This window comes from Pithys albifrons, chromosome 7, assembly GCF_047495875.1.
Source record: "Pithys albifrons albifrons isolate INPA30051 chromosome 7, PitAlb_v1, whole genome shotgun sequence".
Lineage (NCBI taxonomy): Eukaryota > Metazoa > Chordata > Aves > Passeriformes > Thamnophilidae > Pithys > Pithys albifrons.
Window position 1 is genome coordinate 50579137 of NC_092464.1, and position 12560 is coordinate 50591696.

Sequence of the window (12560 nt, forward strand, 5' to 3'; positions counted from 1 at the left end):
GCCCAAGAGCTGTTCAGTGGAAACGGCCCTGGGCATGCTGGTTGACAGCCAGCTCAGTCTGAACCAGCAGTGTGGCCAGGTGGCTGAGAAGGTCAATGGCACCTTGGCTGGTATCAAGAACAGTGTAATCATCAGGGCCAGGGAAGGGATCATTCCCTGTACTGAGCACTGGTGAGGCCTCAGTTCAAGTACTGCATTCAGTTCTGAGACGTTCACTTTAAAAAGAACATTGAGGGGCTGGAGCACATCCAGCAAAGGGCAACAAGGCTCATGAAAGGACTAGAGAACATGTCTTATGACAGGAGCAGCTGATGGAGCTGTGGTTGTTTAGCCTGGAGAGGAGGAAGCTCAAGGGTGACATTGTTGCTCTCTACAACTACCTGAAAGTAGTTCAGGTGGGGATCAACCTCTTCTCCCACAGAACTACCAAGAGGACAAGAAGAAACTGCCTCAAGCTGCATGAGTGGAGTTTCAGGTGGGCAAGGAGGCCAGTGGTATCCTGGATCAGCAACAGTGTGGCCACAGGACCAGGGAAGTGACTGTCCCCTGTACTTGGCACTGGTGAGGCCACACCTCAGTACTCTCTTTACTTCTGGGCCTGTCACTACAAGAAAAACATCGAAGTGCTGGAGAGAGTACGGAGAAGCAGCTGATGGGTCTACAGGGTAAATCCTGTGAGGATCAGCTGAGAGAGCTGGGGTTGTTCAGCCTGGAGAGGAGACCTCATCACTCTCTACAACTCTCTGAAAGGAGGTTGTAGCCAGGTGGGTGTTGGTCTCTTCTCCAAGGCAATTAGGGACAGAACAAGAAGAAACGGACTTAAACTGCACCATGGGATGTTCAGTGGGAGATCAGGATGAAAGGGTTGTCTGGCACTGGAACAGCCTGCCCAGGTTGCTGGTGGAGTCACCATCCCTGGAGATGTTCAAGAAATGACTGGATGTGGCACTCAGTGCCATGGTCCAGTTGGCAAGGTGGTGATCAGCCAAAGGGTGGACTTGATGATCTCAGAGTTTTCCAACATAATGATTCTGTGACGTCTTCATGAAAAGAAAATAGATGCACTTTTATAGTTAATTAGCAGAAGAAAACAGAAACTGGCCAGTAATAATTATTATACTACTCTAGTAAGGGCATAACCTTGTAAATCAAACTTCTCCAGCTGGGAAAAGCTACAAGGGAGTTCATCCACCTCATGGAGACTCTGGGCCTACAGCTTATGACTAGCACATTGCCACTTGCCAAGACACCTAAGCCAAATGCAACCATTTGTCCCCTATTTCAGCTGCATCCTGCCCCCAGTAAGAGCTAAAACCTAGGCTGGACCACCAAGCTAAAGAGCAGAGGACACTCAAATGTGAGAGAAGCAGAAACTCCCAAATGAAATCAGCTATTTGGAAAAGATCAGGCATGAAAATTGTTAGCTATTGAAAGCAGGCAATAAATTAATAAACATATGCATTAGTTATTCCCCAGAGCAGTGAGTGTATTTAACAATGCAATCTCTTGTCCTCATATTCTCCTGGGATGAAGAATGGAAATTGGTGGCAACAAAAATATGCCCCCAACTTTTGAGAGTGTTATTAGATTTCTGGTATGACTCACTCAATTTTCAGGCTGAGACAATTTTTTCTTTTTAAATTATTAACAGTTTAAATCCTCCAAATACTGTTCTCATTTTACAAGACTTCAGACCTTATAAATTCATAGGAAAACACTAAGAATTATCAGGGTAATTGTCCAATCTCCCCATACAATTATAGAATGGATTTCTGCAGCATGTTTCTCTATATATTTTCCTGTCTCATCTTAAATAGTCTTTCATTTATTTTGGATAACCACAGAAAAATTATACAATCTCAGGAGGGTTCTTTTATGACATCTGAGAACATTTTCTGCTTTAAACCTTCTTATTTCTACTACTAAAAGCAGAACTGTGTAAAATGAATCCTTTTGCCTAGGATGCTTTCATATTTAAAAATTTTAACAGTAAAACTCTTTGTTACTCACCACTCAATTGTGGATAAAAAATCTAAAAGCATAATAACAACAACAAATGAAAAAAGAGATATGGCACCTATTTTATCAGTTGGAAATGCCAAAAATATCTCCAAATCATCATACGTAGTTTAGGTCTACCTTTAGCTCATTTAGACCCTGAAGGATCTGTGACAGTCTTGCCCTATAACTCACCTGCACTTCACCGGTTTTGCGACAAGGCTTTTGTGGCACTGAGGTACTCCAAGCTAAACAAACTAATACTATCATAGTATCTCCTCAAGATGTTAGGTATTCCAATTAAGGTCTCCTGGTCCTTCATATAACTATTAAAAAGATATGAACAAAGCTAATGGGAGCTGTCTTCTAGAAGTCTGTCACCTCTCTCTGTGTTTTTTTTAAGAATACTGCAATCTTCTGTTATAGCTCCAAGTACAAGCAGGAACTCAGCATTTCTTACAATTCTCCACCTACATTTTAGCTTGGAGACACAATTATTATCATTATGCTGAACTGCAGAAACTGGCCAGCAGGATTTTAATTTAGGGTTCAGCTTGAAATGCTGTGTTTATCTCTCCTTTCACTATCTGGTTATCTGAAAAACCTGTCACCTATATCAGATAATTCACATCCTATCACCTAAGACAGGGTTACTATGCAGTCTGAGGCTCCCCTAGCACATATGCCAAGACATCATGTCTCTCTGTGTGTTCATGTGTGTGTTAGCACATGATATTGGCTACTGTTCTTTAGCAAGCCCATGAGATCTAAACCTGGGGATCAAACCACGTATTACACATTCTCATATGCTGGTTTTCATCTACAAGTTGAACAAATTGGACAATTACTAGTCAAGCATGTGTGAAATCAGAGGCACTGATTTCCACTCATTCTTCCTTCAGGGAGTTTGTCAATTACAACCCTTTCTGAGGGACAGGATATCTGGAGACCTACTTTTCTTGTTCAGTTCTGAATCTTTTCCAGACTTTTAAATCTTTCCTTGTTATAGGCCATTTAACAGTAACAATTACGACCAAAAACCTACAAAAAAACCCCCACCAAAAATCTAATCAAAAAAACCCCAACCAAACACAAAAATTCAGGCAAAAGTACATGCTCAGGATGGGTCCTTCCCAGATTTCCTGGCATGAACAGCATCCAGTCCCTGCCAGTTCAGCACTGACTCTGACCAAACTCATCTAGAGCAAGAGACAGACACATCCAAAGAGAGAACAGAGGGAGGAACATAAATCATTGCTTTCCACAATCCCACTCCAACTAAAGGAAAAACAATGCCAACTAGGCAAGAAGAGTGGCTCAAGCTGGACTTCTGCAAGAATAAATGCAGAAGATAATTTGGGAGCTTGCCCTGCCCAAGAAGGAAGAAATATGGCATTTAGACTGACCCCTGCAGTCTTCAAGGACTTCCTATGTGCCTGAGTGTAAGTCAATTAATCTTCAAGTTTGCCACCTATCCAGCTACTGACAGCTGTACTGAGGTACTGTGGCTCCAGCTGCACCAGTAAATTAAACTGTCCTGGCCTTGAGGCAGGAGCATCCTAAGTCCTAACCCATGCCTAGAAATGGTTTGCAGTAGTCGGCACAGGTTAAAACCATGCCAAGAGCTATTTCAACAGCTTGCCAGGATAAGGATGTCATTCCAGTGCCAAGAAGCGTCCTGAGCACAGCTCAGCTTGCTGGCAGTGATGTGACCTGACTCAAGCAAGCACACAGGGATCTCTCTGTAAAAGGTGAGAGATCTGGAGATCTCTCTGGAGAAGAGAACCACCTACAAACCTGCACCACGCTCCATGTGTGGACACTGCCTATCCAGATCTGTCATTGCTTTGTTCTCAATATGAGACTGAGGGGTTTTAAAATAGAGAATGGCATTGTTTGTGAAGCAAACTAAAAATCACTAGAGGTGCTCATAATTCAGCTCAGTGAAAATCCTTCTATACTTTCTCATACGTGCCAACCAAGCTAATTTGTGTGCAAATACTTAACCAGCTTTTCAAACACAAATGTTTTCAAAAAAAAGATCTCTGCTTTAAAAAGGTGAAGTTTATCTAAGAAACATGCAGTTCCAATCACCCTGGGGTTCAGCAATGGACACAAATTCTCTGTGCAAATCCACAGCATGGTTGGGAACAGAACGTTCTAAACATTTTCTGTCTCATCTTTTAACTTATAAACAGTTTTAAGGCAGACCATTTAAAAATTCCTGAAGACACTGACAGAGTAAAATCTACTGAGAATATTTTCCTAAAACAAAATGGTGTCTCCATCCACATAATAGCAAGTGATTTAATTACAGTATTTAGAACAGGCAGAATTCTAGCCTACCACAGTTTGAACTCTAAGATACATTACTGGATACTGCTAAGAACAAATCTCCACTGTGTCTGCCAGGAGAGTTTTCTTCTTCTTGGATGACATGTATCTATACAGTGGATGTACAAAAATAAATGTTAGAGTACAAACTACTTACAAAAAACTAAGTCAAATCAAGTTCCAAAGACACTTTAATGTCCCTGAATAAAGCAGACTTACTAGTTTTTTCCTGTGGATGGAGGTAGCAATTTAGAGGCAATAAAGAAGCTAAAGGAAATTCATCCTTAGGATGGGCAGTTTAAAGTTGGTAATATGCACTTGGAAAGTAGAATCTTTATTCTATCCACCCAGTCTTGATCCATCAGAGATTTTCTGTTTGAGAAAAACTGAGCTGGCTAATTTAGAACGCTATACACTTCTCCACACAGCTGGTCTCCACTCAACAGTTGTACACTAGCTGATGAGACATTTATCAATAGACATGTACACATAACCCTTAATTATATATTTCTGTTACTACAAAAAATGACATCGAACTATAGCAACAGCCACTTCTGGTAAGCAAGTACAAGAACTAAGAAAATAATAAAGTCCACAAGAAACCATTACTGTATCTTGGGCCAAAAAATCCTTCAGGCCAGCTTAATTACATTATTCCTTCATTTTGAGCCTATTCATTTATAAAAAAATAACTCATACATGAAATCTCAAAATTGCTTGGTTTTCATTAGGAAATTTCAGTGAAGAACCTTTTCTTCAAATCAGTCAGTCCAATTATTTATCATCTTTTGATGGTTTCAAGAACAGTTAATTTAGGAAAAGAAGTGTGTTCCTTCACTGAACACTCAATGCTTGCTTTTGTTTTGTTTTACTTTTAAATATAGGCATTTTGCAGTGCCTTACAGAAAAAGCTGTATGCTTTTAAAATGAAGGTGATCAATAAATAAAAGCATTTCGAATTACATCTCACCTCAACACACTCCTTTACTACAATAGTTATGCTTTGGTCTAAGTGATGAGTACAGGGCTAGACTGTTCTCCCACATACAGTGCAATACTGATTTAAAAGATGAATCTCCAACAAAATCCTTTTCTGTGATTATGTCATTAAGGAGAAACCACTTTTGTGGTGGATGTGTATGAATAGTATTTCCAAGCTGACTCCCTAAATGCATCAGAGCAAAGCAACCTGAAGAACTTCATATGCTCAATATAATTTTCAATTCTTATGTCAAGAAGCCTCTTGATGGCTCTCCTACCTCCTTGTTTTGTAAGTTATAGGGTTATACACTCTTGCTGGGAAGTGATGCATGCAGGAAACATCTGGTTCATGAAAAACAAACTGAATACCAGTGAAAGTGATCACTTCAGGTATAACATCACTTCAGGTGACTATAAAGTCCAAGCTTGCAAAAGGTGTGGCTTTTCAAGTAGGTCTAGCAGAACTGTAGAACAGTCTTGAAAGATGGAAGTCTCTCTCTTTCCTACTCAGTAATGGTGTCCTCCCATTTTTTCAGCTATTCACTACTTCCAGATTCTCCTGCATTCATTCACAAAAACCAGTCACCTGGTGTTCTCAGAGAAGTATCAACCTTTTCACATTATCTTAATGGTGCCTCCAAGGAACAGATGCAACAATCATGATCCCAAAACGCCACTTCTTACTGGATCAACAGGATCGGGCTTTTAAAAACAACACACAATCAGCTATATTTAAAGACATTAGTACCAACATCAACACTAATTTTGTCCACCAGACGTCACCTGTGCTGTATCTTCTGAAAACAGAAACCACTAAGTCTGAACTGGACTTCCAAAATGCAAAGTTCCTTCAAAATCATTACATTCTTTGAAAACTGTAAATCCTTTATTACATAAGCTTTGGTTCCTACTATCTCCTCTTGGCTTTTTAAAATCCTTCCTACTTAGAAAATAATAAGAATCTTGAAAGAGAATGCTACGTCTGAATGACTTTTCCTATGAGGCCCCAGCCCTTTGCCTTAAGGCTACTCCATCAGGGCACTGTCACCATGATGGCCACACTAACTCCAAAGCTCTCCTCCTCAGTGGAAAGCACACTTCCCAGCACACCCAGTGTCAAAATCCTTTTCTTCCTAAGCTGAGTGAACAACATCTGGAAAGCAAATGGAAAGGGATTGTTAAACTGGCTCCCTCTCATCCAAATTGCACAAGAAAACAAGTCAGGGAAATTCCTAACATATTTTAGTTTCTGCTCTATAATCTCAGCATTTAGGTATTTTAATATTGATCTGAGAGTATGCCTGCAGGGCAAGATGTGACCTTTTGAGTTTAAGGCTTCGCTAAAGTATACAAGCAGCTTTGTTCATGCAACACTCAGGTTTTCAGCACACTACTCAAGTTCCAAAGTTCTCCACAAATTCCTATCATACTGTTGCAACAATACAAAAATTGTATACATAACAGCCACACAGTTCCCCTTCATAAAAATAAGTAATTCCTGAATGCATCTTTCATTCATACATTTATAAAAATAAAGCACACTTGAATAAATACTCATTTCTCTTAAGTACAAGGATTATAGCCAAATACAGTTCAAAACACTCGAGTTTTGACAAAGCAAGTATCTTTAAACATTTTTGTTACTCTTTTTTTACGTAATATTCAAGGACCTTACAAGCAGCATCAGAAAGTAGTGCTACAGATCATGATGCAATTATCACTTAATAAACATGAACTTCCTAGGGTTAAAACTCAGTCTCCAGACAGACTTTATACCACTTAAAAAAAAAAAAAAAGAGAGAAAAGTTTTGCATTCACAAGGAATGCCAGCTCATAACTATGTAAGCATGCTTTGGAAAATGAACTTGAGTGGTTTTAACCCCAAGCTACTCAATCTGACTTTTAAGTTGGCTCTACTTTGAGTCAGGAACTTGACCCACAGAGGACCCTTCCAGTATAAATTACCCTGCAATTCTGACACACAAGAGGCTTTGCCCGTCACAGGAGAACTTTGATTTCCCTGAGAAGCCTTTGAGCTTCATGGGTGAATGCTCCAGTGCTGGCACAGTGGAAAATTGAATTGTCCTGCAGGCTCCTTTCTTGGCAAACTGTTTTGCACCTATGAGGGCTACACTGAAAAGGGAGACCATCAAAAGGTCACTAGCAGGGTCTCCCTTATCCACATGAGCACCTGTCTTATAGACCATGAAAGTGTTTAATACCTTCATAAGCACTGTCTTCATCACTCCTGTCAAAACCTGACAACTTTTGCCTGCATTTTTCAAAGATACCAGTGAGATCAAGACAGACAAAAAAGAGAGGTGGGATAATCACACACACTTCAATCTCCTAGGGAACAATTTGGGAGAAAGGAGGCCAGGGGAGAAATGAAATAATAATAATAACATAAAAAAACTCCATTCTTTAAATGAGGGGTGTTTCAACATCAAGGGAATTGTCTTGCTCTCACCAAAATTAAGGACAAAAGGGTCTCTCTGCATTGCAGTGGGGCAAAATAGGATCCTAATACGTACATGGCTCTACCTACACTTTACTTTCTCTGAAATAAACCCGTCCTACTTCAGTGTGGCATGTCCTACAGTGACAGCTGGAGCAGGTTTCCCTTGCCACATGACTGGATGTGAGGAGTCCTCAAGAAGAAGGCAGCTGAGCCAGGCAAATTTTTCTTTTTATTGTCCACTGTACTCCCCTCACAAAGTCCCCATGTCCCTTCCTGGAGTTTGCTCTGTCTGTCCCTCTGTCACTAACAAAGGGTCAGCCTGGAAAGGAGACCAGGACCAAGCCTTTCACTAGAACTTCCTACATGAAAGGGAAGAAGAGAAGGAGCAGGACCTTTCTCATCCTCTCCCTTCCCAGCACAGACACCCTAAAACAAGAAAGTGTCCTCACCTGGTGCTGTCCAGCCTTGGCAGCACAAGTCTTTACTACGTTACAGAGCAGCACTGATGTGAGCAACAGGAGGGACTGCACAAAAAGGCTACTTTTGCAAATGACCTGAGCTTAGCAGTGCAGCTTTACAGCCACCTCTGCTGTGAGTTGCAGCCACAGAACAACTAGGGAAACAGCAGAGTCCAAATCTGACCTGATTCCTTTGCGCTATCTTCTGTCCTTTCTTCCAGCGGAGAATGGGCTTGAGAGCAGGCAGTTCCTTGTCCCCTCTTCCTCTTTCTATCACATGTTCCCCAAGGCTGTATGCAGCTTCAAATACAATTGGAGAGATGACGTCTTCGATTCTTTTCTGTACAAGAAACCAAATAGATTTCACCAATGCATATAGGCAAGCAGGTTTCCATCTCCAACAATTATACATTCAATTAAACCAGACCACTTAATTAAACGTGCAATTAAATCAGATTCAACATTCCAGACAGAAGGCAGGTTTCTCTACTTCCTTTATTCTTCTTCAGGCCAAACAGGAATAAGCACAATTAATAAACAATACAGAAGACTTAAAAAAAAATTAAAAAAAATTAAAAAATAGTTTTTCTTTGGGGATCTACTCTTGATTCCACAGAGGCAGTGGCATATTAGGCACACCTATAAATCAAGTGGTTTTCAATAAAAGACATTTTCTTGAAAAAAAAAAAAGAAAGTGATTCCCTTAGTCCTACAGAAGCAAAGAGCAAATCATCTTAATCTCTGGGGTTTCTAAATCGTAAGCTTTGATTGAAGTCACCTCCAGTGACTCCATCTTCCTCTGTTGTTTTGTAATATCAGTGAAATGAATGGACAGGTAAGGATACTGACCTGGTTATAAAATAAGATTATACAGACATTCAGGGGCAAGAAAAGCCATCTTCCAGCACAGTTCCCTAGGCAAAATTCAGAGCTTCCCCCATTCTCAGCACAGTAACATTTTCAGTTTGTCTAACAAGAAAATTTTTCAGTTCCTTTATTTATATTTATTATTCTTAGGCTTCACACCAGATGTACTAAATGGTGCCACATTATTTGGCTGATGGGACAAAAGGATTGCCTTTTCTTGTTGCTGGAGCCCAAGCCACAAAACTCATACCATTTGTCACAACATGGGTTGCTTAAATCCAGTTTGCTGTGCAAGGACAAAGGGCTCATTGTGCTCTGTTCAGTCCTGACTTCCAAAATGCAGTTTACCAGGAAACAAAAGTGGCAAATGCTCTACCTTTTCACAGGCAGATATTTGTCTTAAATCTTATTTACTTAAAAACTTAGCATGGATTCAGTGCAGATGAAATTGAGGCAATAAACAAATACCATAAGTAAACAAAACAAATCTACACATGGGCCAGCTCTGAACTTTGCCTTGCATTGGCTAATGGCCTTCTCTGAGCAACCACAAGAAGCAATTGAGATGTCATGCCATTTAAATTGCATCTTCCAGATGCACTGGAAGCCAGCTAACTGGCTTTCAGACCACCCTGTTTGATCTGTTTCAAGGCAACCATTTGTTCTCTCCACTATATTGGGGGACCACAGATCTCTGAAGTCAGACAAAGATTAGTGGCTAACCAAATTCCCAAATCATCGGTTGGTTGGGTGAACAGTACCAGAGGCCAGGCTGGATGATATTTACCCTCCTGCACCTTGAAGCCTTCAGCCAGCCCTTACATTCCCTATCCTAACACCAATGTCTGTCAGTGTCCCAAAGTTTAAACTGTGCATTGCTTGGAGTAGTTTGTGCTTTTTTGGTAAGGAACACCAACCTACAGCAGACACGGCAGCAGCGCTGACAGCTCCGTGACCTCTTCCCAATCCCATAAAAAAGACCATGCATGCTCTGCAGCACTGTTAATGCTCTCAGCAGAAGAGACACTGATGCCTGCAGCCCTTTGCACAGTCCCATCCCCAGGGCAGGAATTGTACCATACTGAGACTGCTAAGTAACAATACTACAACTCACAGAAGTCGCCAGCTTTGCTTTCACAGGGAATCGGGGGTGTTAATGTAAGTGAGGATTGTATCAGCCCACAAGAAGACAACATAAAGAGAGAAACAAAACTATAAAAGAGCATGCCATATAGCAGCAGGTAAGCACAAATCATCAGGCAAATTGTCACCTGATCCTACTGTATGCAAGCAACTATGTAAACATGGACAATTAAAAATGTACAGAGGGATTAAATTAAAATCCATCTATAGTTCTTCTAGCTCTATTACTGCAGTATGGCAAGAGTAAGTGCTTAATCACGTCTAAGTGTTTTAATATGATCTTGCAGGGTTAAGTCCAATGCCCTTTAAAGTTAAAAGGCAAGTTTCCTATTGACTCGGATGAATATTAGAGAGTGTCTATATTGTTTGCTGGTGTCTCTTTCTGCTTTGTTTTAGTGGTGAAATTGTGACCTCTCCCTCACCACAGCCTTGGGGAAATACATTTCACATACCCACTTGTCCTTAATTACAAATAAAACTATGAATGCTACCCAGTTATTAATTTCGCCACATGTTCAGTTGCTTCTGCTCACAATCCTGCAAAAATGAAGGCAACAGTCTGTGGGATTTGTCCTGGGTAAGAGAGAGACAAAACATTTCTGCCTCACAGGTACACTGCAGACTGGGATGTGAGCACATAAAGAGAATAATTAATATTTGCCCAAAAGGGATCTGTGAAAGCACTACTGTATGTTGAAAATACACTCAGTTTCTTCCTCTTTCCTTCTACCCAAATGTATCTCTTCCAGTGGTTGAATCATATATTGATGATGCAGCCCACTGATTGGTTCTAAGAGGAAGTCCAAAGATGCAATGAGAATCAGGTCTGAGACAGACTGAAAAATCCCTCAAATCAAGGAAACTGTGTATTTTGTATCAGTTGCCTGACCCTAATGAGCTGGATTTGCCAAGGGATATATTTTTTGCCAGCAGCTTTTATACATAATCACCATTTTTCACCACAATGCTGCTATGCCGAGGAAGTGTCATAGGTTAAGGACATCTCTTTAACCTAGAAAAGCAAAGCGTCCCTGGTAAATCGTAGCACACAGACACCACGGCTTCATTAATGGCAAAGTGTTTAGAGGACACTAAAACAAGTGTAACATCCAAGGAGTTCACACAATCAACAGAAACAACTACGTAATTAGGGTTCAGCCAGAAATAGCAATAAAGACCCAGCTGGTATAGACTAGATCTCACTAAACTGGTGCAACTTTTCACTGTGCCTGAATTAGAATTGAGATCCTGAAGCTGGGACTGCCATCAGCAATCCTATGCACTTACAAGCAGTTTTTCTAGGTAGGGTTTTTTCCTTCTCTTTAAGACCAGATTTCATTTTGAAATTTTTGAAATAAGGCTTGTCCAGAAATCAATACACTTCAGTCCCAGTAAAACACCTTCCAGCCAGTATCCCCTCCTGCAATGGAAACAGCCCTAGCCAGCTACAGCCTTCTGTCAGGATCTTTTATCTTCTCCTGTGAGACACATTGCATGACATGACTCTGAGCTGACAAAAAAAAGGTGTTTAGGCATGAATAAGCTGGATTTTAATCAAGATCAGGATGATCCCTCATTCATATCTGATAAAAACTCAGAGTTGAAAAAAAGCACACTTTTAAGAACATCTAAGAAAGCAATAAGGCACTTAGAAATATTTCAAAAGACATCATGATCCTGAAAGCTTACCCTAACAAATGTCATAACAAAGGTTTGTTACCTCCTCTCACAGAACAATCACTGCAAAGATTTTTTTTTTAATGTTGTGGTAGAAACTGTGCACAGCCACATATTTCTTGCTTTTGGTTTCTCTGCCTTGGCAGAGGAAAAGAAAGCAAGAAAGTAAAGCCTCTGCCAGGTTTATGACTGTATTTCTGTTTGACTTTAGTACCAAAAAGTCCCAAAAAATCTGAAAAGTAATCCCAGAGCAATGATCAAATGTCAGAACCGTGATTCTGAACATCATTTCCAATTCTCTCTTGAAGATGGAATGTGACAACTGTAAGAAATAATTTTTGGCACTTTTCACTGGCACAACCTAAAGCTCTTCATGACAACACAAACACAGGTACAGAGTCCAACATCCCAAAGGCACAGTGCCTTGGCAGACAGCCGCTGTCTTCTCCAACCTTAACTCAGTGCTACCGAGAGCCCACACACATCAGGAATTCAAGCAAAGGGACAGGATTTACTCTGCTCAGAGTGTGAGTGGTTGCCAGACTGGATATCATTTCAGCTTTCTTTCAGCTCAGTGCCACAGCACACTAAGGAGACTGTACATGAGCCCAATAAATCATGACATCTAATCCTCTTTCTTC

General features: G+C 40.6%; 1 protein-coding gene across 1 annotated transcript in view; it reads right to left on the reverse strand.

Moving 5' to 3' along the window:
• Positions 1-12560, reverse strand: part of ITGA9 (integrin subunit alpha 9) — a 203748-nt gene that overhangs the window by 93201 nt on the left and 97987 nt on the right. Inside the window, exon 16 of the mRNA XM_071561537.1 lies at positions 8417-8572. Coding sequence (XP_071417638.1) covers positions 8417-8572 — 156 coding nt within the window. The remainder of the gene's footprint in view (positions 1-8416; positions 8573-12560) is intronic.